The sequence below is a fragment of the Pongo pygmaeus genome, chromosome 5 (assembly GCF_028885625.2).
Source record: "Pongo pygmaeus isolate AG05252 chromosome 5, NHGRI_mPonPyg2-v2.0_pri, whole genome shotgun sequence".
Taxonomy (NCBI): Eukaryota; Metazoa; Chordata; class Mammalia; order Primates; family Hominidae; genus Pongo; species Pongo pygmaeus.
The window spans coordinates 3,117,766-3,145,378 of record NC_072378.2 but is presented as its reverse complement, the minus strand read 5'-3'; the positions used below and the strand labels follow the sequence as shown (position 1 = coordinate 3,145,378).

At 51.7% G+C, this 27,613-nt stretch overlaps 2 protein-coding genes across 8 annotated transcripts in view; one reads left to right on the top strand and one right to left on the bottom strand.

Annotated features, from left to right (window-relative positions):
- Positions 1–5,049, top strand: part of SLC22A23 (solute carrier family 22 member 23) — a 187,993-nt gene extending 182,944 nt beyond the window's left edge. For all 6 annotated transcript variants that reach the window (XM_054491067.2, XM_054491066.2, XM_063665773.1 and 3 more), the window contains one exon: positions 608–5,049. In XM_054491067.2, coding sequence (XP_054347042.1) covers positions 608–965 — 358 coding nt within the window. In that variant the 3' untranslated portion in view covers positions 966–5,049. The remainder of the gene's footprint in view (positions 1–607) is intronic.
- A 1,199-nt stretch (positions 5,050–6,248) lies between these two features.
- PSMG4 (proteasome assembly chaperone 4) lies at positions 6,249–15,088 on the bottom strand. 2 transcript variants are annotated; one of them, XM_054491071.2, is made up of 4 exons: positions 14,811–15,087; positions 10,309–10,384; positions 9,739–9,855; positions 6,249–6,439 (listed from the first exon to the last, which is right to left on the bottom strand). In XM_054491071.2, exons 1-4 carry the CDS (start codon positions 14,982–14,984, stop codon positions 6,318–6,320), a joined length of 489 nt encoding a protein of 162 aa, XP_054347046.2. In that variant the 5' UTR covers positions 14,985–15,087; the 3' UTR covers positions 6,249–6,317. The 2 variants fall into 2 exon arrangements, with proteins under 2 accessions (XP_054347046.2, XP_054347047.1); XM_054491072.2 differs by lacking the exon at positions 9,739–9,855 and having other exon boundaries at positions 14,811–15,088.
- Positions 15,089–27,613: the final 12,525 nt, after the last annotated feature.

The window sequence follows — 27,613 nt, the reverse complement described above, 5'->3', positions numbered from 1 at the left end:
AAGCAATTTTAGGAGACACATAGGCCATCACCTCAGTGAGGAAACTACTCTTTTAAAGTATCTTGCAATCTCTCCAGTTATGACAAAGAGAAAGTCTCTGTTCCTGCTGATATGTCCTTAGTATCCTCTTTAACCTTTGGTAATCCCCCAGGCCTTCAGGAAATGGCATAATTTCATTCCCTTTTGTTTTTCCTTGTTTATTACTTATGGCAAGTAATACCAACTTCCTATTTACAGTAGTATTATATAAAGCTGCCTTTCAAAATAAAGTTCTCGTGGTCCCCCAGCCCTGAAAAAACAATAAAAATAGGAATCAGATTAAAGAAAAAGATAAATTAAGTAAAAGCTTTTGAATTGATGAGGAAAAACAGTCACTGCCTTAGAGTGGCCCTGCACAGAGATACAGCCGGGGTGCTGGTGATATGGGATGTGTGAGGTCGGGGAGCCGGGGTGCTGGTGATACGGGATGTGTGAGGTTGGGGTATACTGGGCAGTGCCCAGGGCAGCAGGGCCCCCGCAGAGGTGGCTTCCTGGTCCACCCCGAGCTTTCCCAGGATCCGGCCCACTAGCCCACGGCAGCTCTCCCTGTGCTTCCCTCCCCCTGCAGGTGCGGCGGGCTGGGACTTGTGCTGGCCAGCGCGGGCTTCGGCATGCTGACGGCACCCATCATTGAGCTGCACAACCAGAAAGGCTACTTCCTGCACCACATCATCTTTGCCTGCTGCACGCTTATTTGCATCATCTGCATCCTCCTGCTGCCCGAGAGCAGGGACCAGAACCTGCCTGAGAACATTTCCAACGGGGAGCACTACACGCGCCAGCCGCTGCTGCCACACAAGAAGGGGGAGCAGCCCCTGCTGCTCACCAACGCCGAGCTCAAGGACTACTCGGGCCTCCACGATGCCGCAGCTGCGGGTGACACACTGCCCGAGGGTGCCACGGCCAACGGCATGAAGGCCATGTAGCCCAGCCTGCGGAACCCGGGGCTCCAGGGTCTGGGGCAGCTTGGGCACAGGTTTACAGACCAGGGACCGAACACGCAGCCAGGGGTGGGAAAGCTGCCTCAGCCAAGCTGAGCCTCTCAAGTGGTGTGGGGAAATCCTGTCTTTCCAAAAGTCCAAGGAGCGCGGGTCGGAGGAGACAAACTCTTTGGAAATAACCCTTCCAAGACTTTTCTGCCGTTAAATGTGTGTATTTATTTTGGTCATTTTTACGAGAAGCACTTTATTCCCTCTCCCGCTCACTGATCACAAATGGAATCACCTCCCTCGGCAGCGAGACGCAGTCGTTCTGGGAAGATGCCGCAGTGACCACGGCCATGGCCGGTCCCTCTGGGGAGACGGGACATGGCTCCTGGCAGCACCCAGGAGCCCCCCAGGCTGCCTGCCTGTGTGCAGAGGCAGGACAGGACCGCGGAATGTTTCCAGGACTGCATTTTAGACAGAGTGAAATATACATGAATTTGGCTTTTGCTAGAGAGTCTGTGTATGGTTTTTTAAGGTCCTTTTTCCCTTTCTGTTTGTAAGGTAAGAGCTTCTGTTCCGTGTGCAGGGAAAGCAGCTCACAGACGCCATTAAAACCAGCTTCATCTTTCCTTCAGGATCATCCTTTTGTACTTGACGCTGGAAGCTCTTGGAGAAAAAGCTTAAACATTTCACCAGAAATCTTAATTGAGCAGCGGTCATATCGCCACAGCTTTGTGAGTACACAGCTAACAGATGCATCGAGGCCTGAGATGTGCTCGTTTTTATTCCTCCTCTCCTAGATTGGCTCCAGCAGAAAAGTCCCTCGTGCACAGCCAACTGTTGTGCCAGCGCTACTTGAAAACATGGCTACTTTCTAAGCTACAAACAATTAGAAAATAACTCAAAAAGATGGCAGAGGCAAATCTACAGAAGGGCTGCCCTCCACACACATGCGCCCGTCACCCACACCTCGAGCACACACCATGAAGAAGATCACCAGCTTGGATGGCTGTCACCTCAGACATCACTCCAGGGAGCACCCGCAGGAGCTGGGCCCCCTCATGCCTGCCTTCCTGGGCCAGCTTCCTGCTTTTAGTCACTCGCTTAGCACAGAGGTGGGGCTTCGGGCAGGGAGCGGAGATTCCTCATAGGTGAGTCCAAATGACCTCCAGCCTCTCGAAGGCATCAAGACAAATTGAAAGAAAGCAATAACTCACCAAAGCTCAACGCTGCCCCTGCCTCGACCTTCAGGGGTCTCTTCGTGTTCCTCGTTTCACTCCAGAAAGTGGAGGTTTCCTCTTGGCATTTTCCGAGGAAACTTGTAGGACACCCAAGGCCACTAAGAGACAGCTTCCTTGGCAAGGGCAGGCACCACTTTGTAGCAACTTGGGCACCAGCTTTTCTGGACAGCCTGGCTTCTTACTGGGATTGTCCAACTCATCCCTTCTCGAAGCATGTCTTTGCCATGGGCTGTGTCCTTCCAGGGAAATTGTGGTCTCAGGCCTGGGTGAGACAATGAAGTGACTTCCAACCGACAGTTGCTAGAATTCACAGGGCAGAAAAGGGGTTGACCTTCTCCCCTTCCAGCTTTCCACCTGGCCTGCTGCTTGCTGTCGCCACTCATGTCTCCTCCACATACGGTCCACACATCAGTAAGAGCCTGGTGATGTGTAAAGACACAGCAAGGGGCAAGCAGACTCATGGCCCTGTGTTTCCAGTGGCTGGACCACGCTGACACCTGGGATCTTGAGATACCCAGGAAGGGAGGCTGTCTGGCCGGCCTCTCCCCGCCTCCACTTGCTCCATATCCAGCTCATCCTCACCTTCCCTCTTTGTTAAAGTCACATTTCCATGTTTCAACATTAGTTTGCATTCACCTTTACAAAGGCCTTTCTTTAGATCTGTGCAGCCTTTGCGTGCCAAACTTGTGAAATTCCTTTTACCTTTTTTGGAGTACTTGCTACAAAGCCACCTGTCGACAAACCCCCATTACGTACAGAATAGGACCTATCCAGTAGCCAGGCCAGTAGGCAGTTGGGGAAGGTGGGAAGGATCCAGCGAGGCCCCTGAGCCTGCACCTGGACAGGTGTACATCTGCACCCATCACCCTCAGCACCAGGCCAACCTGCAGTCCACGTACTGTACTGTGTTGTGGAAGGATATGCTAAGTGATGAAAGTTGTGAGCAGTCTCACACTGGTCGTGTAAACTTTTTTTTTTCCCCCGGAAATTGAAGCTGTAGCGTGCTGCCTGAAATCTCTAGGAAGTTGGTGGCAAGGGACAGCACTCACACACTTCTCGTCATGATCTCTGATCTCCACCTCAAATGACAATAAAAAAACTGGTCCAACAAAGACAGTGCTCAGCACTTCAGCCATCAGGACTAATCCATCAATGACTGGAAAAGAGGCTAGCTTTGAGGCCTGGGCTCTTGGGACCAGAGTCCAGCGGGTGTGAGTGAGGCTGACTTGCCGACAGTCAGCAGGTGATGTCTCTCAGCCAGCGAGGCAGTCCCACAGCTCTCCTCCCAGGGCAGCCTCAGGAGGAGGCTGGGTGCCTGTTCTGTGGCAGCTTCAGCCTAGGGATATCTGAAGCTGTCGAGGAACACCTTTATGAAATGTTGCCAGAGCAGCAACACTTCCCTGTGAGCACAGCCCGGGGAAATCTGGTACCAAGTGAGCAAGGTGGCAGGACTCACCCAAGCCTGATACGCATCTGGGCCCGCCTGGCTCCGCAGGGGAGGCTGCTACGGCTGCCCACTTCCCAGCAGTCTGTCACGCTTGAACCCCTCTGTGCTGTTCCCTTCCTGGCTAATAGGGAGACCCCTTCGCAGGCACCTACTGTTTCAACTTGACCCTCCCACCCCCTGCTACTCTCCTCCACACACCCCTGCATTCTGCTAGCCTACCCTGTCAGCCTTTCAATAAAAGTTATGCACAGATGTGAACACCTGAGACGGAGCTGAACATTTCTTCACTTTGTTCTTTTCCTGAAGTCAAACTCTTATCAAATACCCTAACTATTACCACCCAAGAGAAACAGGAAAAATGTTAAATGTTTTTGTTTACTGAGAGTAAGATCACCTGCATCTGGAAGATGAGCTGGTAAACTGGTTTGGCTACAGAACTGAAAGAAAACAAAACAAACCTCGTAAGGGAAGTATCGCACTCAGACACCACCACTTCCTAGAGCCAAATGAGCAATCCCAAACTGCAAGTGCCATAAGTGGGCCTGTGACATCACACCGCCCGGCCCGAGGTATCGCATGTGCGGGGGAGGCCCACACTACAACTGTCCTCTCGTCTAGAAGGCACCACCTCGCTTTCATGTCCCGTGTGTTTTGCAAAAGCAGTATGGTGTGTCACGTCTAGCGGCGAACACTTCCCTCCCTCTGTCCTTGAGGTTGTAATATAAAAACTGTGTTTCTGTACGTGTGGGTGGGTATTCTCTGACGGTGCTCGTTCATAGCACAAGCTTACGCTGAGTTCTGAACTGTCGTTCACAGCTGCGTGTCTGCATGGTGTCGCATCTGTTGTACCTTTGGGGAAAATTTGTATGTAAATGTACAGAAATAAAAATGTTGCCCCATTGACAGATTTCCTCTGGAATGTCTTCCCTACCTCACCTGATGGTATCCACCGAAGGGCATTTCACTACCATTAATGATGAGTAATAAAATCCTCCGTGTTCATTCAGACCTCACTGCGTCACTACTTTTAATGCCTCTGTAAGCTGTGTCTTCACTCGCCCTGAGGTGGGTGGAGGGAGGCCTCTCACTCTGCTTCGAGTCCTGGTCTTAAAGGTAGTCAGAGGCAGAGGCTGGATTAAACACAAACTGTTTACCAAGTGCCACTCTCAGACCACCTGAGAGACGGGGGGCCATCAGTAAAATTAAGAGGAATTTTTTTCCCTTGTTCGTTTATGTTCTGCTGATCCGTGGCCTGAAGGTTCCTAGAGACGTCAAAAAATGAATATCTTACACTGTGATTCTGTGAGGAAAGACTGGTAACCCAAAACTCTCTTCTCTAATGTAGTATTTTTTAACGAAAATGACAATATTTCTTTAATAAAGTATTTATACCAAACTCTTCTCTCCATAGCCCTGATTTTGTGTCACTCGCTATTATATTCCTAGAGAGGTGTCCACTCAGCTTTGCAAGCTGCGATGAGGCTGGCCGGGGCCTCAAGGTTAGCACGGAGAGTCTGGAAAGGAGGGAAGCACCCGGAACCACAGACTCACTCCTCCGATGTGCCTTTCCATCCTGGCCAGGGTCACTACCTTCACTTGCCTGCTGCTGGCTCAATGCAAGACTTTTGCCTCTGGATGAACAAAAAGGGTTCAGACGGACCCCAAAGATTAGAAAGTTCTTTGCCAGTGGTCCTCAACCTTGCCTGCACGGAGGCACCAGGGGAGCTTTCAATCCTGCCAAAGCCTGGGCCCCAGACCATCTGAACCTCTGGAGAAGGCCCAAGACTGGGACCCACTTCAAGGGGTAGGATTAAAGATTAAAGGCTAAGGAGTACAAATGACAAAAGCAGGTACCTGAGGTACTCTGGATTTGGGATAGAAGAGAGGGGAGAAGGGAAGATGATGAAATAACAGGAAGAGAAAGAAGGACCTGAAGCCTCTGAATCCATAAAAAGGAAGGAGATCAAACTATAATTGACATCTAAGTGCCATGGCACTTATAGTTTACAAAGCGTTTCTACCTACCTGCTTAATCCTAAAAAGAACCCATCAAGGTGGGGATTACTCCAACTTTATAGATGAGGAGACAGAGCCTAGAGAAGTCAGACTTCACAAGACCACAAATGCAGTAATGGGGCAATGTAGGGAGGTGCTCAAATGTAGGCCCAAGAGAGAAGACAGCAAAAAAGGAGTGCCCAGAGGAAGGGTTTAGGGAGAACACAGCAAGAAGAGAAGTGTGCTGGGGTTTCACTGCAATGAGAAGGAGATAAATGCATCAATTCACAAGGCAGAATTCTGAGGAATACACACATAAATCTAAAGCATATTTATACATCACTTTAATTCTAATTGAGGATGCACATAACAGTCATGTCTGATTGAAACTCTTAGATTAGATTACAGCCTTCAATCCCAACAAAAATCCCATTTCATCCCTCTATCATTCACAGCCAAATGAGGAAGTGTATACTGCCCACTTTGCCTCTCCTTCACCAGGTGGGTCAGTATGAGCCTTTTGGCCCACACACTGCTGAGAAGGAAGCTCAAAAGATTAACCCCTTAAAAACCAAACAGGAACGTGGCCTGATGACAAACTGAAATTCAATCCATTTATTTACATGTACATTGTACATAACTTTACAAATTCTCACTTCTGCCACTCAGCTAGAACTTTTCGGGGAAAGCCTCCATCTCTTCCTTGATCCTGTTTTCTACAAGTAATGCGAAGTTACTGTCTGTGTTCTGAAGGTTATAGCTGACAAACACCTGTTTGTTGGTCTTCCTGGCTAAAAAGAGAAAACACGTTGATACAGCCACTCCTGAAATACTGCAGGCCCCGTGTTCCTCACAGCCACGTGCAGCTGGGAAATTCTCAGAAAGAGGATGGGGTTGTAGGGAGAGAAGAAAGCTCTAATCTCCGTGCCTCTCTTCAGACAGGTGCTGCAAATGCAGATGAGTCACTCAGGCCTCTCCCAGTCTCTCCACCAGACCTGGGGTTCTGAAGGGCAGGCCCCACCTCAGCAGCCTCCCGGGAACTTCTTCCAGGCAGCTCCTGGGCCCCACCCAGCCCTCCGGACCTAGAAAGCCAGGATTTGGGGCCAGCTGTCTGCAGGAACAGGCCCTGCAGGTGCCCTGTACTGCTTAAGAACCTCTGCCCTACAGAGAGGGGTTTCTGGTGTTTTGATTTTTTTAAAAAAATTTTTAAAACACAAAAAATGGCCGGGAGCAGTGGCTCACGCATGTAATCCCAGCACTTTGGGAGGCCGAGACAGGTGGATCACAAGGTCAGGAGATTGAGACCATCCTGGCTAACACGCTGAAACCCCGTATCTACTAAAAATACAAAAAAAAAATTAGCCGGGCGTGGTGGTGGACGCCCGTAGTCCCAGCTACTCGGGAGGCTGAGGCAGGAGAATGGCGTGAACCTGGGAGGCGGAGCTTGCAATGAGCTGAGATCGTGCCACTGCACTCCAGCCTGGACGACAAAGTGAGACTCCGTCTCAAAAAAAAAAAACAACACAAAAAATAAAGTATTTAAAATAAAATATTACAGTTCTCCTTCAACACCAACCCACCCCAACCAGTTCCACTTCCCTCCCTCCTACATTTCCATGCATTTGCATATATGTGTATACACAAACGTATTTGTGTGTGCACAGATAGGCATATGGACACACATGTAATTTTCTACTGAATGTTAAGTTTTAGTCCCTTTCTACAGAATCAATAGAAAATGGCTGAGGTGCACATTGGGCCAACTGCAAAAATCAAGCAGAGTCATATACCCGGAATCTGAAAGCCAATATCCTGAAAATACGTGGGCAAGAAGTCTAAGGCAGTTGGATGTTGCCTGCCCCACTGCTCGGCCTCCTCCTTTAGCCTCACCCACATGCAGGGCCAGTGCAGAACTACTCACCCCTGGAGAGGCACTGACCTGCCCCCACCTCAACATATGGTAACCATGTACTTAGCCTCATCACCAAAAGGCAGAAGGGTGGTGCAGTGAGGCTGAGGGGCACCAGGACACCTGCACCATTACTAAAGGCCGATTTAGAACACACGTCACAGGATCTCATCTGGGCAGCAGTTCTGTCCTTTCAGTTGCTGCCGTCTGAGCTATGGTCCCACCAAGAACCCTGAGAGGCAGTGTGGCTTGGGGGCGCAGGCGCAGGCCCTGGCCCCACCGTGGCATGGAAACCTCTTCCAGCTTTGTTTGGAAATTGAGGAAAGGGAGAGCCCAGGACCCCAAAAGACTGTTTTTCAGCTGTACAAGGCTGTGTGATTTTTAGGGCTGGAAAGGTCTTGGGTATTAACTGACTGTCCTTACAAGGCAGCTAACACATCTATGAGAAAGCAAGGCAGCGGCAAGCACAGCCTCTGCCTGAGTACAGCTGCTGAATTGTATGGCATGTGTTTACGTCTTGGTAAAGCTGTTTTTTTATTTAAAAAAAAAAAAAAAAAAAGGAATGTGTCTGGACAAAGGCAGCTGTTCGGTTATTCCAAGAGCCGGCATTTAAAGAACAGCTAACAGTACTTAGCACAGAGCCTCCCACCAGTGTGCTGGGTGCAGTGTGCCCCCGAGGTGGACAGCTGTGCCCAGTCATCTGCTCAGCCCTGCGGGGAGTGAGGAAGCCTCTTAGGCTTCCCCCACCATTAGGGACCAACCTCATCCTTTCCTAGCTGCGTTAGGCAGGCTGGGACCACTCATGTAGAAGGTGATCTGAAGGCAGGCAGTGTGGTAGGAAGCTGGGGCTCACCAAGGCTGGCTAGGAGGAGCCTGTAAGTCACACCCTGCCCTATCCCAGGGGCAGGAACATCCCCCCTTTACCCCATGGGGGCCCCCTGGGATTCCAACTGTTCTAACTGCAGAGACAGGATTTCTGGGGAACAACGCTGTGTCCGGAGGCACTGAGCCCCTCAGACCCAAGCTGTGCCCTCCAGGGACATAGGAGGTTGGGTCCCCTTGGCCACACCAACTCCTGCGATGCTTCCAGAGCTACTGAGAACCCCCCAGGCCTTCTCTTTCCCTACCTGCTTTCATCTCTCATATAAGATACTGATTCAGGACACCTCTCCCTTTTCATTATAGTGCATTAATAGTGCATTTTCAACTTTAGGGCCCAGACCCAGGCTCGAGACAACTGACACAGCACAGGACTTTGCTGGAAAACCCCTTCTTGGTCTGAGCTCTGCAGCACCAGTCCCTTCAGAGATGCTGGAAGCCACAGCACACCCCTGACTTGTCGAGATAGTCGAGATACTGAGAACCCCTCTTTTTTGCATATAGATACTAGGCCTCCATCTCACAGATATTCTGAAGACTAATTTACCTTATTGATATAAAAGTTATTCATGGCCTGCCAGACAAACTCACACCACCTTCTCTATTGGAGTGTGTCCGCAACCCCACCCAGCTTTCTGTCTGTATAAATATGAATACCTTCCTGAGCCTTCTCCCGCCAGGCATGCGCACACAGTAACCTGTTCCATGTAAGTGTGCTACCCCTTACACAGTCACAAACACAGAGTGACACACAGACACAAAAGGGGGCTTTTACTTTCATGTGGCTCAGAAAAAAGATATAAACACAAAGAGGGAAGGATGGCAAGTGGGAATCGGGGCAAAAGCTAAGCAGGAATTCTATCTTCTTTGCAACTTTTCTGTAAATTTTAAATTATTTCCTAGTTAAAAATTACCAAAGTAACTTACAAGTCAGGTCTCTACCTCCAAGGGAGAGAAAGAGAATACTGCGAGTTCCTGAAATGCTGACCTGTGCCCTCCCTGACCTCTGTCCTATCCACACACTGTCATGGGCCTGCTGGTGACACTCCACCCTGCCCTGCCTTCCCCCTGGGCCACGTGCCATGCTATTCGTGTGCATTTGCCTCAGTGTGACTGACACAGAGGTTCCTGCTTGTCAGGCACCAGGTCCCTCTCTGCCTGAGACACAGAGAAGACTCCAGAGCTGAAGCAGCTGGGCCTGCTGGAGAACGCCAGGCCTGGGCAGGAGACAGGCATCCTGTGCACACCGGCCACAGGCACTGGGGCTGGGGCTGTGGGTCACAAAGCACATGGAAGCCTTACCTGGCCCACGGGAAGTGTGTCGGGGTGTGGGAGGAGTGGAGCCTTCAGCCTCATGACCTTTGCTTAATCCCCGCTCTACGCCACACTCACAGGCCAGGCCAGTCTTCCCTCCGAGCCCTGAAGGGCATCACACTGTGAGTGAGGACAGTCCTTCCTGCACAGAGGTGACACCTGCTCCACCAGCTGCACTGACTCCTCCTAAGGCCCGGGAGGCTACCTTGAGCCACCGCCCACAGGGGCTGTGGGCAATTCTCACGCTGTTCTCCCAGGAGGAGGTGATGCACTTACAGAAGGGAACTAAATCAGCTCATGGACTCAAGGACACACCCAAGGACGAGGTGGGAGTCCTTTGGAAACAGGCCAGCCCTGGGACGGTGGTGGTGACAGGCGAGCATGGAACATGCCCCTTAAATAAGACCCAACATGCAAAGGTCTGTGCTTCCCAGCAGCAATGAGGTGATGGTTCTTAGCATAAAGATGCTTTACTTCCAAAGGGACTTGCTTCATGGTTCCATTAAAAAGTGGGGCTCCCACCTGGCTGGCCATGCAGCACCAGCTGTGGGTACGTACCTAGGCGCTGGGCAAGGCCAGTAGAGGTCGTGTCAGAAGTGTCTCCAAGGAGGGAGGTAGACACGGGGATGGAGTCCTAAAAGAAAAGCAAAGGGCACACTGCAGCTTCTCCACCCCCCACAGGCCAGCCACACTTCTGGCTTCAGGGCTTCTGATTCTTCACAAGGATGGCAGTGGCAGGTTCAGCGAGGACAGGCACAGGTGCCGAGGGAAAGGGGGTGGCGTCCGTCAACAACCAAGTAGGTGGACCCCATGTCGCATACAAGGTCAGCAGAGTTGGGAAAGATGAACCCACAGTGCTGTTAAGTTATAGGACCAGTTTCACACGAAAGGCTCGTTTTAGTGTCTGCAACTCCAAAGCATACTGAAGGGCAACATCACAACCAAAAGGGAAGCCAACAAGATCATTAAGGCCACGGTAAGAAGAAAGTGACTCACAGTCTAGGCACCTCTGCCCTGGTGCCTCGTGCCCCACAGCAGCTGGCTCAGAGGCAGGATGCCTAATCTCATCTCAGCCTGTGAGGGAACATGCTGCTCCAGCTCCTGTGGGCTCCTCAGGGTCAGTGAGTGCCCTGTGACTTTGATACAAAGGGCACCAGCCACCAGCATCCAAATAGGGAAAATAACAACTTCTGAACATGCTTGGCCAACCTCATTTCAGACAAAAAGCAATAAGGTAAAACAAGCAGTACAAATGATGCTCAGATCAACAAATGGGCCCTTCGGATATGTGGGAGTAACCTGCTCCCAACTACTTTGGAGTAATCTCTCACCATTAACAATGTCTAGCTAGTCCCACAATCCCAGCACTTTGGGAGCCTGTGGAGGGAGGACTGCTTGAGACCAGGAGTTTGAGACCAGCCTGGGCAATGAAGTAAGACCCCGTCTCTACATTTTTATTTAAAAAATAATAATAAAAAAATAAAGTAAAAAGGTCTAGCTTAAAAGGAAAAAAAAAAAAAACAAAAACCCACTTATTGGTAATATGGCCAAAATTGCTTTTATCAAAATAGCAGATTTCTAGGAGAAGCAGCCTGGCTACAGAGGTCTGAGAATCTTGGAAAGTGGCAAGGTTTATAGAGGTACAGAGACTTTGGGGTTTGGTCCCCCTGCCCCCAGCTGTCCTGGTGGGGACAAGTGAGCTGAACAAATAGCTACTGTGCGCCGGACAGTATGGCACGGCATGGACCACAGGCGCTGCTCATCCCCTAAAGGTTCAAAACCACTTCCACAAAAGACAGTAAAAGGCAGGAGATCAAAAAACACAGAAGAATGAAAGCATTTACTGTATGCTTCTTCACTAAAAACGATACAAAAATATGATCTTGATGAGCCTGCTGTTTACAGATTCCTCAAGTTCAACATTTAGCTGCATGGCAACAGTATTTACAGTTAAACCTTCTAGAAAAAAGGAAATCTACCTTACCCAGGGTGGCCTTTTTCTACCAAAAGTAAAATGTAAAGCCCCATCGTGTTACCCTTAATAGTTCATTACTTCCAAAATCACACTAGGACTGTGGTCTCCCAGCAGATGCATGCCCAGAGAGTTTTGCTGCAGCTGAAGCACCACCCTCCACTCCTAGAAGCCGGGCGGGGGGTCCAAGAATCCCTGAGCAGGCAGGGGCCCAGATCCCAGGCCAGCTTCCCTCAAGCTGGTAGGACTCAGTGTCTCACTAGTCCTGCAGCCTCTCTGGGCACCAGAAATCCCTGCTCAACCCAAGGTCAGCCAGCTCCGGGTTGCATGGTGTCTGTTCTCTACAGTCTTACATGTGGGAGTTTAGGGAAGCGGGAGGGAAGAGACCTCACAGACCGTCTGGTGCCATTCTCCATGCGTGGGCTGGCAAAATTCGTGAGAGGGGCCAGATAGTAATTAGTTCAGGCTTTATGGGTTACAAAGTCCCTATTACAACTGCTCAGCCCTGCCACCAAGGTACAAGAGCTCCACAGACTCTACCTGCATGGACGGTAGATGGAGGGCCGGCCCACGGGTCACAGGAACCTTGGGCTTCCTGCCTTAAGCTAAGGCCTGCACCTCTTTTCCCCAGCTGGCTCAGCCCTCTGCCCCTGGAGAGAACATCCAGGCACACTGTGGCCAGTGAGAGGGACTGGACTTCTGACAGGTCAGGTAACTCAATCAATCCCCTGTTCCTTTTCCTGCCTGGCCTTGCTGGAGGGGCACTTTCCAGATGAGAAAATACAACCCACTGGGAGCTGTGACCACCATGGGATCGGGTGACCAAAACCACCCACAGGAGGAGCCTACTTCTTCCAAACTTATCAGCCCAAACCAGCACTGCACAAAGGGGCACAAGGCAGCGACACTAGATCTGACCAGTGCCCAAAGCCCTGCCCACTATGCCTTGGGATAAGGATAGAATGCGGGGTGGCACAGAGCACACAGCCCCACCCATCACCCCTGGTCCCCCAGGCCTCTTCCGCTGCCGCCTGCTCAAAGGTCCACTGCCAGGACCCTCCAGAAAAGAAAAAGGAAAAAAGGAAACACCGAGGAAAAGAAAAGCGAGAAAGGAATCCAGATGCCATCTCCTTCCTGAGGCCTTTCCAGGTGCTGTTGTGCCCAGCTAATGGGCTCGCCCATGACTTCCTGCCCCCAGCACCCTCAGTCATCACTGCCTCACTGGCTTCAGAGCGCTCTCGCTGAGGGGACCTCACTCATTCATTCCACAGGGACTTAGAGAGCGGTGCATCAGGAGCTACAGAAACACATGCTCACCCTGGGCAAGTGTGAAACACTCAACGGCTGAGAGAGGGAGCTAACGCGGCTGGGAGGCCTGCACTGCCCAGCTCCAGGACAGGCAGGAGCTCTAAGAGGTAACAGAGCCCGAAGGTCACTGGAGTCTTTGAGTGCTCTGAATTCACCTCGTGAAAGGTTTTGAGCAGAAAAATGAAAATATCCAACTTCAGTCTTAAAACTATCATTCTGTTGCCCTGGTTACAAGGCACTGTTGTGGCTTGAATTGTGTCTCCCCAAAAAATATGTTGAAGTCCTAACCTCTGGGTACCTATGAACGTGACCTTGTTTGGAAACAGGGTCTCTGCAGAAGTAAATAAGAGGTAATTTAGGCCAGGCGCAGCGGCTAATGCCTATAATCCCGGCACTTTAGGATAAAGATTAGCATAAAGATTCTTTACTTCCAAAGGGACTTGCTTCCCTTTGGGAGGCCGAGGCAGGCGGATCACGAGGTCAGAAGTTCGCGATCAGCTTGGCCAACATAATGAAACCTCAGCTCTACTAAAAATACAAAAATTAGCCCGGCGTGATGGCTCGCACCTGTAATCCCAACTACTAAGGAGGATGAGGGCAGAACTGCTTGAACCTGGGAGGCGGAGGTTGCAGTAAGCGGAGATCACGCCATTGCACTTTGCTTTTAAAAAAAAAAAAAAGAAAAAAAAAGATATAATTTAAGACAAGGTTATACTGGAGTAGGGTGGGCCCTTAATCCAACATTACTGATGTTCTTATGAAAAGAGAGTCAGGCTCACTGAGGAAGGAGGATCATCACTTGAGGCCAAGAGTTCAAGAACAGCCTGGGCAAAATAGTGAAACCTCCATCTCTACAAAAAAAAAAAAAAAAAAAAAATTAGCCAGGTATGGTGGCACATGTCTGTAGTCCTAGCTATTCGGGAGGCTGAGGAAGGAGGATCACTTAAGCCCAGGAGTTTGAGGTGACAGTGAGCTATAATAATGCCACTGTACCCCAGCCTGGGTGACAGTGAGAGACCTTGTCTACAGAACTTTGAGAATACACCTCTGTTCTTTTAAGCCACGCGGTCTGTGGCACTTTCTTACAGCAGCCTCAGGAAACCAGGCGGCGACGCGAAAAGCCGGAAAGGCGGGAGAGCAGGGGAAATGATAATGTCCCAGGCTTGGCCCAGCGCGGCAGGGTGAAGGAGATTGAGGGCGGCTTGGGTTTTGTCTGCTTTGACTGGTGGCAGTGCCTAGGGACTCAGCGCGTGGAGCGTGAAGAAAGAGGAATCAAAGACGACTGCGAGGCTCCGAGCGCACAGCCAGAAGGATGGAGCTACCATCACAGCGCCAGGCAGGCGGAGGAGGGGGCAGCTTTGGAGAAGAGAGCCTGATGTGTGCCTAGTGCGAAATGCCTGAGACATCCAGTGGAGACGCAGGAGTCCCCAAAAAATTATCAGTGTGCTCAAAATCCAGAAGGCAGGAGAGCTACGAGGTAGAACCGTCCCCCAGCGCGCGTGTGGCGAGGAGAGGCCCAGGACATTCTGACCTACAGAGACCAGTGCGGGACGCAGCTGCGGGGCGGCGGGACAGGGAGAGGGGCTCGGGGCCCGCGCGTAGCTCCCGAGGTGGTGCAGGCCCTGGCGCCCGCGGGCTTCCTAAGACATCCCACGGGAGGGCTTCGGGGGAGTCGGGCGCCCTGCGGACCCGAGAGAGGCCTGGGGGCTGCAGCTCGCGCAGGCCCGGCGCCCCTGCGCCCCCGCCCCGCCGCCCGCACCCTCGGCCGCCAGGCACTCACGTAGCGGCTGCACATGGCCACGGCGAGGTTGCGCAGGTGCGGCGTGGCCCCCACCCACAGGAACAGCGAGTCCGTCAGCCGCATGACGTGGAAGTGGACCAGCTGCTCCCACAGCCTCGCGCTGAAGTTGTGCAGGGAGACGTCCCCGCCGGCGGCGGCAACCAGCCCCTCCATGCTGCCCCACGGCTCCCGGCCCACAGCGTCAGACCCAGGTCTGCCAGCCCGGCCAGACCCGATGGAGCGAGCACCGAGAGACCGAGCGCGCTTTCGCTTTCGGCCCCGGAAGGGCGGGGCTGAGGGGCGTGGTCGGGGAGGGGCGATCCCGGGCTCGGGTTGGGGGCGTGGTCGAGGCGGGGCGGCTGCCGGCCCGGGGCGGAGTAGCTGTCCCTGGTTGTCCTGCCGGCCTTTCCCGCACACCAGTAAGTCTCTGGACGCGCTGGGAAAGCCCACTTTAGTCGCAGTGCGACAATGACCTCTAGGAGCCCACGGGCGCCCAGCAGAACTCGCCCTCGCTTTGTTTCCCCCCACACCCTAATTATTATTGACGCGGGGCATTCAAGGGCTGAAGCCAGCCGCACCGTCTTCCCAGGCCGTGAGACTTCTCCCTACAGACATTAGATTAATTTAATTAAAAATTTAAAAAGACTAATTTTTAATTAGTTCTTTAAGCACTCTGAGAACGGCCACCTCCCGTCCCACCTCCTCCTCCTAGCAGCCCTTTAACTCCAAGGAGGCTTCGACGGCACCCAGCCCTAAGAATGGCAACGGTATTGGGGGAAAGCCTTTAGAAAGGAAAATTGTGTCAACTAAGTTGGCAGGAGGATGAGCAGGCACCCTTTTGGACGCCGAGCCCCGAGCCGCAATCATGTACATGGCCTCGGGCGACCCCCTTAACCTCTTTGAGACTCAGTTTCCTCATCTGCAAAATGCAAATAAGAACAGGTGCCTTTCCGAGACGTGGAAAGGATCTCAAGAGAGTTTCATGGGAAGCACCAAGAATCATCCCATTGTCATACCTATGGAGAGACCCCTTAAACACTTTGGGACATTACAATTACCGAGTTGAAAAAAGGAAGCCTTCAATGGGTTAAGAGAGAAGGTGGTAAAAGAAAACAGCCCATTTTGTCAGATTCTGTTACAACTGACTTTAGAGATTTAACTTGGAACTATAAAAGGTCTGCTTTTAAAATCTCTAATAGATCTAAGTTGACTAAATTGAAATTTAAGAGGGCATTTTCCATAGTTTCGTTCTATTTGCTAATTATCGATGATTCAATAATACAGTTAATTTTCAGGTCAATATTTTAACAGCTTTATTAAAATGTGATTAACATACAATAACTGCACATATATAAAGTGTACAAATTGAAGTCTTGACACGTTATAGCCAGTGAAATCATCATCACAATCCACAAAGTGAACGCATCCAGTACTCCCTCCTGCCTTCAGTAAATCACTCCTGCCCCCAACCACTGATCTGCTTCCGGCCACACAGATTAGTTTGCATTTTCAAGAGTTTTGTATCAGTGGAATCACACAGTATGTGCTGCTTTTTGTCCAGCTTCTTTCCTTCATCATAATTATCTTGGGTTCATCTGCGTGTGTGTCAATGGCTTGTGTCTTTGTATTGCTAAGCAGTGTTCAATTGTATGGCTACACCATGGTTGTTTTATCCCTTTACATTGTGATTTGAGGCCCTTCAGCTAGGAGGACCCAAAGATTAAGGAAACAAAGTTACCGACCGGTGGAGAGTTCAAGGCCTGGCTGGCATGGCAAATTTCTAAATCTGGATTGTAAGGATGGTTTCACTGGTTATACATGTCTCAAAATCTCAATGCTCCTCTCTCTCTCCAGCTTTGCTGTCACTGCTGGGGAAACACACAGGCAGAGGGTCACAGCCAGTCATGCCCAACATCAGCGGCCCCGGAACACTGCCCTGCAGTCCCTAGACAGCGTCCTCTCTCACTCCCCTTGACTATGCTCCCCAAACCCTGGGCTGACCCAAACCCAAGTTCAGCAGATGCCCTTGCTTCTGATGTTATGAAGAAAATAGAGGTGACAAAGCCAGATTTTCCTAGCTCCTTGTCCCTTTCCTAAAACACTTATCTTCATTGGACTCTATCTTTCCTTCTGCTCGCTCTGTGACGGTGAAAGATAAAGACGTCCCTCCTTGTACAGAAGGTCACAATCCATCCACCTGTGCTCTGTCCCTATCCTTTCACGACCTCAGGAACCCCCCTCATTATCTGTGATGTGTCTCCAAAGAGCCTGCATGTGCTACCTAGGTCCACTTCAAAAAAAACTTGTCCCAACTGCTGGAAATCCTACCTTCTGCCATGGCCTCCTTTAGAGCCTGCACACCCCTCCCCGGGGCAGCCCACATCCAGTAACTGATGACGGCAGACTATGAAAGCCAGGCCATTTTGGCCCAGTGCAGGACAACTCACAACTCTGATGGGCCATTTTGGCTCCAGAGTGCCCAGGGAGTCAGCCCATCCTGCCTATTGCAAGGGCGGTATTCACCTTACACCATCAAAAGAAATCAAAGATGGATGGGCAGGCGGCTGAATGTTGTCAGCCCCCCAAAACATTATGATGCCTTGCTCAGTTCCTGGGCCTGGAACCCAACAACTGGAGAGGTGACCAGGTCCCCTGCACCACCATGTGCCATAACAATTGCCCCAGCCATTCCCCAAATGACCAACTGAGTGGCTGGCCACACATCACAGAAGGAGGAAGATACAATATTTGAAGTGTTAGAGCTGGAATTGAGATCTGGGGACCTTAAGTGTCATCACAGTCCTTCTCTTGAGTCGGGAACCATCCATACAAGAACAAAAAATAAATGGAGTCCTCGCTAAAGGTCCACTGGGTCTGTGGACCCATCGGGGGTCATTTCCTTGGTCCTCAAATGTATAACTAGGATATATATACCTAGAAATCGGCCCAGCCACCCACATTGGATCTGTGGCCTATAGGGTAGGAGCTATCATAGTGGAGAAAACCAAATGGAAGCTTCTAGAATTATTGCCCTTCCCCCAGCCAAGCATGCATGTCAAAAACAGTATTCCATCCTGGGGAGGATGGTGAAAATTAGTGCCACCCTTCAGGAGCCAAAGGATGCAGTGGTGGTAAGACTTTGTATGTCTAATTCAGTCAAGTCCTGGAAGATGGCAATTGACTTCTATAAACCCAACCAAGAAGCAATCCCAAATGTGGTTGCCATAGCAAATGTGGGATCTTTGCTAGAGTGGTGTGATAAGACCACAGGTACATGGTATGTGATCAAGGATGCAGCAAATGTGTTCTTTTCTATCCCAATCAGGGAAAGAGGAAGGGAAACAGTTTGCATTCACGTGAGATGGACAATATTCCATTTACAGTTTTGCCCATGATTCTAATCTCTGCCCTGTCTGAAAAGATTGAGACTCTCTGGACATTCCACAGAATATCACATTGGTGCATTTGCCATTGCCACCTGTTTTACCAATACCCCTTCTTCAGTTCCTGCTTTTGTTCATAGGAGGGATCTCATACAAATCACTTAAGGCTGTTGGATTGGTTTGTCTGTGGGCGCAAGCTACAAATGGATGACAGCTGCACTTCTGCCTAAGGCAGTGGGTCTGGGTAACCATTTCATGTAAACAGCACAGTGGCCCAAGGTTGGAGTCTACAGACTCATGAGCAGTGGGGAATGACATGGCCAAGCAGTTTATGTACCTTTGGGGAGAAAGACGGGAAGATAAAAGAGGTGGTGGTCTGGGAAGGGACATATGGCTGGAGTATCCATGAAGTGTAAAAATCCTTGTCACGTTACCACTTAGCAAACAACATCCACCACAGGAAAAATTAAGCAACTACATAATGACTCGGCCAGTTGCTGTTAGCCTCATCCACCAGTCTCCCACGACGGGCACGATGGACCCATAAAACAGCCATGGTAACAGAGAACCCAACAGCGTGGAATTCTTACCAGGGTTGATCTTGCTCCTGCTGCCACCAAACATCCTACTTCCACCAGAGAGCTCAGGTAAGCTGTCAGTATGGTCCTGCTCCTCAAAGAGAGTGACCAACACGTGGCAAGCTGATGATGTTGGGCTCCTATGCAGTCAACTTCTTCTTAAGAATAGAAGCATATTCCTAGCGAGTTTGTTCCTGTCCACAGGGAATCAGATAGCGCCATTCTCCCAGCGCTCCCACATGGGAGTAGGCTAAGGCCATGGGACCCATGGCCCCATCGCATGCTCTGCGCCACCCAGCAGCTACCACCCAATGAGAGAATGGCTGAAGCATCAGTTCGGCGATCATTCACTTACAAGGACGGGGAGCCACCCCCAGCATCTTCTGTTCACCCTGAATTAAAGTATTTTCTAAGGTCCCACTGCATCCAGAATTGGTGGCTTGTTGCTCTGTCTGCAAGCATTAAGCCACTGACCCTAAGGATGAGCATTAACAGTTCTTAAACGAGGTACAGGTGGAGTTTGTTCCTTCCGATGTCTGGGCGTGTTCCCCAGCTTCTTTCTGTTGAGTTCAGTGGTCTTACAGCTTCAGTAACAAAGCTGCAGACCTTCACAATGAGTGTTACAGCTCTTAAAGCTACACCTCTGGAATCATTCATCTCTCTTGGTGGGTTCAGTGGCTTCACAGCCCCTGGGAGTAAATCTGCATACCTTCCAGGTGACTGTTACAGCTCATAAAGCCAATAAAGACCCAATAAGCAACCAGCAACAGTATTTACCACAAAAACACAAAACCACTGCAGCGCATAAACCACACCTCTACAGAGTGCCGCCTACCGTGGGTGGGGGCGCCAGCCTGCTTTTATTCCCTTATCTGACCCCACCCACATCCTGCTGATTGGCCCATTTTACAGAGAGCTGATTGGTCCATTTTACAGAGAGCTGATTGGTCCGTTTGCAGAGAGCAGATTCATCCGTTTTGACAGGGTGCTGATTGGTGCGTTTACAATCCCTGAGCTAGACACAGAGTGCTGATTGGTGTATTTACAATCCTTTAACTAGACATAAAAGTTCTCCAAGTCCCCACCAGATTAGCTAAACACAGAGCGCTGACTGGTGCATATACAATCCTCCAGATACACATAAAAGTTTTCAAAGTCCCCACCCAATTCAGGAGCCCAGCTGGCTTTCCTGAGTGGACACCCCACCAGTGCCATGGGCGGAGCTGCCAGTCACTGCCTGCATTATTCAACCTTTGGGCAGTCGATGGGGCCGGGCGCCGAGGAGCAGGGGCCGGCGCTTGCCGGGGAGGCTGGGGCCGCGAGGGAGCCCACCGCGGGGGTGCTTGGGCATGGCGGGTTGCAGGTCCCGAGCCTTGCTCTGCAGGGAGGCGGTTGAGCCCCGGTGAAAATTCGGACGCGGGCGGGCTGGTAGTGGTGGGGGACCCGGTGCCCCCTAGGCAGCTGTTGGCTGGGGTGCTAAGTTCTTCACTGAGCAGGGCCGGTGGCGCCGGCCGGCTGTTCCGAGCGTGGGGCCTGCCAAGCCCGCACCCACCCGGAACTCGCGCTGAGGGCCGTGCACAGCCCTTGTTCCCGCCCGCGCCTGTCGGTCCACACCTCCCTGCAAGCAGAGGGAGTCGGCTCCGGCCTCGGCCAGCCCCAGAGAGGGGCTCCCATAGTGCAGCTGCGGACTGGAGGGCTCCTCAAGCGAGACCGGAGAGGACGTCGAGGCAGAAGAGGTACCGACAGCGAGTGAGGGCTGCTAGCAGGTTGTCACCTTTTACCATGTCCCCAGTGAAAAGACTACATCAATCAGGGAACCAAGGAGTGAAAGCAAGAATGGCTGTCACTTCCAACAGTCCACTGAGGAGAGTGAGCTTCCCAAACCTGCGCCTGGGGACTGCAGGAGTAGAAGCCCCGTATCCCAAAGGGAGAACACGGCCACCTGAGACACAGCAAGAGCCCCGCTAAGCAATAAGCCATGGCTGCTGTGGGGCACTTTGGGCTCCTTGGTGAGTTGAGAACAGTCACCATCCTGGCAAGGGAGATCCACCCTGGTCATCAGCAGGAAGAGGGCTGTTGACACCCTGTGGGAGGAGCAAGGAAGGTATTCGGTACCCAGCTGATCTACTTGGGCGTCACAGGGGACACCCTCGCCCAACTGTGACAGTAAATGGAGGAAACAGCAACTCCAGCCTGGGAAGGGCAGATCCCCTTGCCAGGGAAGAATTGTCGCCCAGCTGCTGGGAGCACAGAGCCTTCAAGTGTCATCCCCCATAGGGATTCCTTCAGCTACTGAGAACTGCCGTGCCCAAGGTCCTTCCTGTGGGGACTTTCTGATGAAGACAACGGATTAAAGACATGGCCACTTGGGCTTAATGTGCATGGTCAACTCTGACAGCCGTTTTCACCCTTTCTAGCTGATTTTGTTCGTAAACTAATCTCTTAAAGTATGAATCTGTGGCTAGCATTGCCCTCAGAGCCACAGGCACACCCAGCTGCCTGCAGGCGGTCCCACCTGACTGTTTCACAGCAGCGGCCCCTCGGCGCAACCACATTGAGCTCCTCCTCCCTTCCCCTCCCTGTGTCCTATCCCTGGGCCAGCTTCCCTGACTGTGTTCCTGACAGTGGTGCACATACCAGACGCACTCATTTCCCAACCGTAAACATGAGACACTTCCCAGTTACTGCAGCAGCGCTGCATGCTCACATCCACACTGGCCTGCCCTGCTGCTGTGACATTCTAATGTTTCCTTGCTTCTTGTTTCACTGGCTTCCATTTTTTCTTTCTCACTATTGCCAGAGAGATCTATTGAACGAATATGTCTGATGATGCTATGCCCTCTAATAAAAATTCTTTGGTGATGTGTAGCCCAAACACCTTTGCAGACACACCAGGCTTCTCACCTAGCTGCTGGTCCCCTTCGTATCTGTCCCTGTTGTCACGCTCAGGCAATAACTCCACACTTCAGTATCTGCCCCGTGCACCGCCACACACGGCGCCACTGGGCCTGGGCTTGCCCTGCCTTACCTGCCTGAGAGACTACTACTCCTGAGGTTCACCCCAACACCACCCCTCAGGGAAGCCTTCCCTGGCTCCAGGCAGGCTGGTGGCAGCTTCTCTTGGCCCTCATTTTTACCTCCTATAGCGCAGTCATTGTATGCAAAGTAAAATAAGATATATTTTATGTAATGGTCTTTCTGCATGCCCACCTTCTTCTCAGGAAGCTCCTAAGGATAGCGACAGGGCCTTTCCTCTGCAGTGCAGTGCACAGCCTTGGACCCTGCATGTAAGGCAGATAGCTAAAGTTGATTGAATGGTTGAGTGAGAGAGAACACAGAAGGGCCTCACTGCAGGCCTCATCAGGGTCTTAGGCTCTAGTCCTAGCTCTACCACTAATTATCTCTATACCTTTATTCTAGGTCTCTGTTATCTTAGCTGTAAATTGAGACGATTGGCTTAGATCGTTTCTAAGGCGCCTTCCCGAGCTAATACCCTATGAAGATCAGATCAGAGAGCCGAATGGTAACTGGAGCCCTTCACTGCCGCCCATGTCATTCTGCAGGGGGCCACTAGGTGGCAGGCGGGAAGGAAACGGGCAGGTTGAGAGCTGCTTTTGCTTTCAGAAAGCGATGGGAGTTACTGGATTCTTGCTCCTGCAGATCACTCGGCCAGGACAGTTTTTTTCTCCAGGTTCTGCAATTGCAGGTGAAGCACGGGGGTCCTGGTCCCCGGGTAGTTCACAGCCCACAAATGCAACACTGCCCAGCAGCAGAAGGCAAAAGAGGCCGCTTCGAAGGAAAAAAGCAAGGTTTCCTAGGGTGTTTGATTCACCCCTCCTCTTTCTGTGACCAGGTTAGATTGTGAGCATTTGTCTGGCATGAATTTCATTAAGAACAAAGGTTCAAAGATGGTGGATAAGAAAACTGCTCCTTGACCAGTTGGGCAAGGTGGCTCACATCTGTAATCCCAGTGCTTTGGGAGGCCAAGGTGGGAGGACTACATGAAGTCAGGAGTTTGAGGTCAGCCTGGGCAACATAGTAAGAACTTGTCTCTACAAAAATTGAAAAATTAGCCAGGCACGGTGGTGTGCACCTGTAGACCCAGCTACTTTGAAGGCTGAGGTGGGAGGATCACTTGAGTCCAGGAGTTCCAGGCTGCAGTGAGCTATGATTATACCACTGCACTCCAGCGTGGGCGACAGAATGAGATCCTGTCTCAAAACAACAACAAAAATCTTCCTTTGATCATACATTCACTCTGATTACCTCCCCGTATCTCTGCTTCCCTCTACAGCAAAACTCCTGGAAAAAGGCTTCGTATGTGCTGTCTTCAATTCCTCTCTTCCCTTGCTCTTGTGAACTCCTTTCCTGACATTTCACTAAACTGCTTCCACCAAGGTCACCACGCCACATCTTAGTCTCTTCTTTGCTCAACGGGCAGCATTTGATTTCCGGGGCGCTGCTCTGTCTTGGTGCCTCGTCCCTCCAGGTCCCTCCTTCTCAGGCTCCTTGGCTGGTTCTTTGTCATAGTCCCACCTGTGCTGCAGAAGCGTCCAGCGTCCTATTCTCTTCAGCTCCCCAGCCCATGGCTTAATTCCTTCTGCACGCAGATGACTCCCACACTGGTTTCTCTGGAGCCAACCTCTCGCCTGAGCTCCAGTGCATATGGTCAGCTGCCTACTCAGCATCTCCATCAGAAACCTCCAACTTACTGTGCGGTTTCCCTCCAAGCCTGCTTTCCCACAGCCTTCCCTATCTCAGAAAGCAGCACCCGCATTCTTCCAGGTGTGGGTCCCAGCTGTCCCCACTCACCCTTCACAAGCACAGACAAAACACTTTGGCCAGCAGCAGCCGTTTCCCAGCACACAAAAGAAGAAGCCTTGCCCAAGTTCTGATGTCATCAGGCCCTGGTTCAAAAGGAAAAATAGGATAATCCTGTTTGGTCCAGAGGAAAAAGGCTTAAAGTGGATGGAAACAAGTTAAGCCTAACATCACTGATTCACAGGCAGAATCAACCAGGATGAGATTTTTCTGTAACTCTTCCTAAAATGTCAGTACAGTTTTCTTAACCGAGCAAGTGTCAATACAGCCCGGCCTACCCAGAGGACAGCTCTGGCCTTAGACCCTGGGCAACCCCATGAAGGGCATTAAGGAGGCACCCTGTCTTCACTCCAACCGACCCCTGCTGCTGTGGAGTCAGGGGCAGCGGGAGCCCAAATTTTACCTTCCCTAACTCTGCCCCTGTGGTGTAGGGCCAGCTCTGGGCTGTGGCTCAGGAGGAACCATGAGTGATGAATAAAAAGATTCCTCCCCATCAGGCTAGGCCTGGGGGGCAGCCCAGCTTTTTTACCCACTTGCTTTAGGGAAGGGCAGTAACAAGATGGCAGATTAAGCACAGCAAAGCAGGAAAGAGGTTTCCAGCACGAGAGCAGTTGGGTAGTTGGTCCTCACCTTGCTGACCCTTTCTTCCAGCAGCTTTTCCATGCACTGAGCTCCGAGCACACTATTGTGTACTTGATTGGATCGCCAGGCACAGACAGCTTGTTGCAGAGACAAGACCAGCAAACACAGAATGAAAATCAACAATAGAAGACAGAGCACGAAACACCACACAGTTCAGGAGTAAGAAGGGGCTGAGCCAGGCTGGTCAGGTAGCTGGGCCTGGGATGTCAGGGTGAATTAGGCTAGAGGAAGAGAAGAGGGTGTGCTGGGCAGGGGAAATGGGTGAGCAGTGCCCTAGGGGGCAGCATGGGATGGAGGGTAGAGTAGCCCAGTGGGGTAAGAGTCAGGTCATATATTTGAAGAGCCTCACAGAAATCCCAGGAAAGCCAAACATGGTGGCATACACCTGTAGTCCCAGCTCTTCAGGAGGCTCAGGTGGGAGGATCGATTGAGCCCAGGAGTCAGAGGCTGCAGTGAGCTATGATCCTGCCACTGCACTCCAGCCTGGGCAACAGAGTGAGACCCTGTCTCTAAATAAAGTAATTAAATAAAATAAAAATAAAATACAAATCCCGAGGCAGCAGGTATTATGACTCACTTTTCTTTTTTTTCTTTCTTTCTTTTTTTTTGAGATGGAGTTCAGCTCTTGTTACCCAGGCTGGAGTGCAATTCTCGATGTCAGCTCACTGCAACCTCCGCCTCCTGGGTTCAAGCAATTCTCCTACCTCAGCCTCCCCAGTAGCTGGGATTACAGCCATGCCTGGCTAATTTTGTACTTTTAGTAGAGACGGGGTTTTGCCATGTTGGTCAGGCTAGTCTCGAACTCCTGACTTCAGGTGATGCACCCGCCTAAGCCTCCCAAAGTGCTAGGATTGCAGGCATGAGTCACTGCACCCAGCCATGACTCCCTTTTCAAAAAAGGAACTGAACACTGAATAAATGAAGAGCCCACAAGGCACTTAGTCCCTGAGGGTGGAGCTGAGGCTTGGATCCTGGACCACCTCCCCGCCCCTTACCTGGTGGAAGAGTGAGGATCCCAGGCAGGGATGGAGGGTGAGGATCCATGAGGAGCTATGGGATGCTGAACCGAGGACCTGAATTTAAGTGAACACACAGGCTTCCAGGCAAGGTCAGGCAGCATGCACACAGTGGCGAGGAGTGTGGCCACCACCTCTCCTAAGTCAGCTCCAAACAGGCCCTGCAGGTAGACAGCAGTCCTGGGGCCATGTCACCAAAGCCAGTGGGAACTGTTCCACCTGCTTGCTCTGGGTTTCTTATCCCAGACCTCAAAATCTCCAGCACAACCCCAAGGTCCAGTGTTTACATTAAAATGTGGGTCTCAATGTGATTTTATTTTGTGACTGTTAATGCTTTTTAGCTAAACGAATTCACGCATATGGGAAGGGGGAATCCCTCCCCAGATGGTGTGTACCCTCATTTGGGTTGGAAAATATGTGGTTGCACATATGTGTGATTGTGGAGGGGGCTACCTGACAGCTCTGGAACGCACGCATGATCAGTGGGGCACAGTGAGACTCCCCGAGGATGAGCAAAGACACAACTCTCCCGTCCCACGAGAGAGAATTTATATCCTGGGTCCAAATCGTGCCTAGTGAAAGAGCACCTTGTCTTCCAGGTAAAGCTTCTGATGTTTTATTAGAATCCTCAGCCTGACTTCAGAGCGTTGTGCCTAAGATACGCAATCATGGAGGTTGGCAGAACAAAAGGCTGTTTCTCTCCGTCTCTCTCCTGCTGAAACGGATCATGTGATGCAGAAGCAGATTCATCTGCAAGGCCCTGCGTGGGTGGGAGGGGCAGGTGGGCTGCTAGTTGAGCTCGCCTTGGGGTTTTGCTGAGAAAGTCAAAGCCCTTTTCCCGCACCGGTGGCCGGACTCTGCATGAGTCACCGCCTGCCTGCAAGCCCAGAGCTCGCCGCCCCGCCCCACGCCGCGCCCCCCCGCCCCGCGCCGCGCCCCCCCGCCCCGCGCCGCGCCCCCCCGCCCCGCGCCGCGCCCCCCCGCCCCGCGCCGCGCCCCCCCGCCCCGCGCCGCGCCCCCCGCCCCGCGCCGCGCCCCCCCGCCCCGCGCCGCGCCCCCCCAGCCCCGCGCCGCGCCCCCCCGCCCCGCGCCGCGCCCCCCCGCCCCGCGCCGCGCCCCCCCCCACCGCCCGCACCGTCCCACAGGCTGTGACCCTCCACCCAGCCGTAGACGGCTCTGCTCTTGGCACAAAGGAGGGCTTCTTAGCCGGGAATATGGCTGCCCGGGAGGGGCGACTTCTGTGCTTGTTTTTCCTTCCTGGCGCTGAAAGCAAGCACATCCACCCAACAAATAAAGACGCGGTCAATGAAAGCAGCTGTGTTTCAAGGGGAGACAGGGAGCAAGCCAAGCAATAAATGAAAAGACCCAGTGACAAAATGCCCATTCATCGAGTTCACTCGGCAAACATTTACTGAAGCATCTGTGTGCCAGGCACTGTCCTGAGTGCTGGGAAGACACAAAGATGCCCTTGAGAACGATGACCCCCGCCTCGCCCTCCGCTGGAACCGGGAGGCAGATACACACATAAATACGACACAGTTAACCATCCGCAGTTCACAGCATCTAAAGGAGCCAAGAATGCACGGGATGCTTATGGAATGTGCGAGAACATGGGTGAATTTCACAAAAAGAATGTACACGGAGTACATACTGTCGGATTCCATTTCTATCACTCCTGAAGCCTGCAGAACTAACACCTACTGGTGGAGGGCAAGGCAGTAGCTGCTTGTTGGGGTAGGAGATGACGAGAACACCAAGTGGGCTTTTGGAATGCTGGACACGTGTGGTCAGAGCACCTTTTTTTTTTTTTTTTTTTTCAAATTGAGACAGGGTCTCACTCTATTGTCCAGGCTAGAGTGCAGTGGTGTGATCATAGCTCACTACAGCCTTGACCTCCTGGGCTCAAGTAACCCTCCCACCTCAGCCTCCCAAGTGGCTGCGACTACAACTATACGCCACCACACCTGGCTAATTTTGTTTATTTTTTGTAGAGACAAAGTCTCACTATGTTCCCAGGCTAATCCCCAACTCCTGAGCTCAAGCCAGCCGCCAGCCTCGGCCTCCCAAAGTGCTGGGATTACAGGCGTGAGCCACCACGCCGGGCCCAGATGAACAGGTGAGAGACACCAGCAGCTCTGGGAAGTGCAAGGTGAGCAGAAGATGGGGGAAGACTGAGCACAAAGGCGGGGGAGCACAGGATGGAGCAGGTTAGGAAGCTGGTACAGGAATCAGGACAGCGATGCCAAGGTAAGGCAGGCATCGGGGGTACAGGAAAAGGCAGAACTAAATTCAGCAAAATGCTCCCAGTTGACCAGATCCTATGGAAAAACCCTCAGCTAAACGCCTGGGATGCCCACTTACAA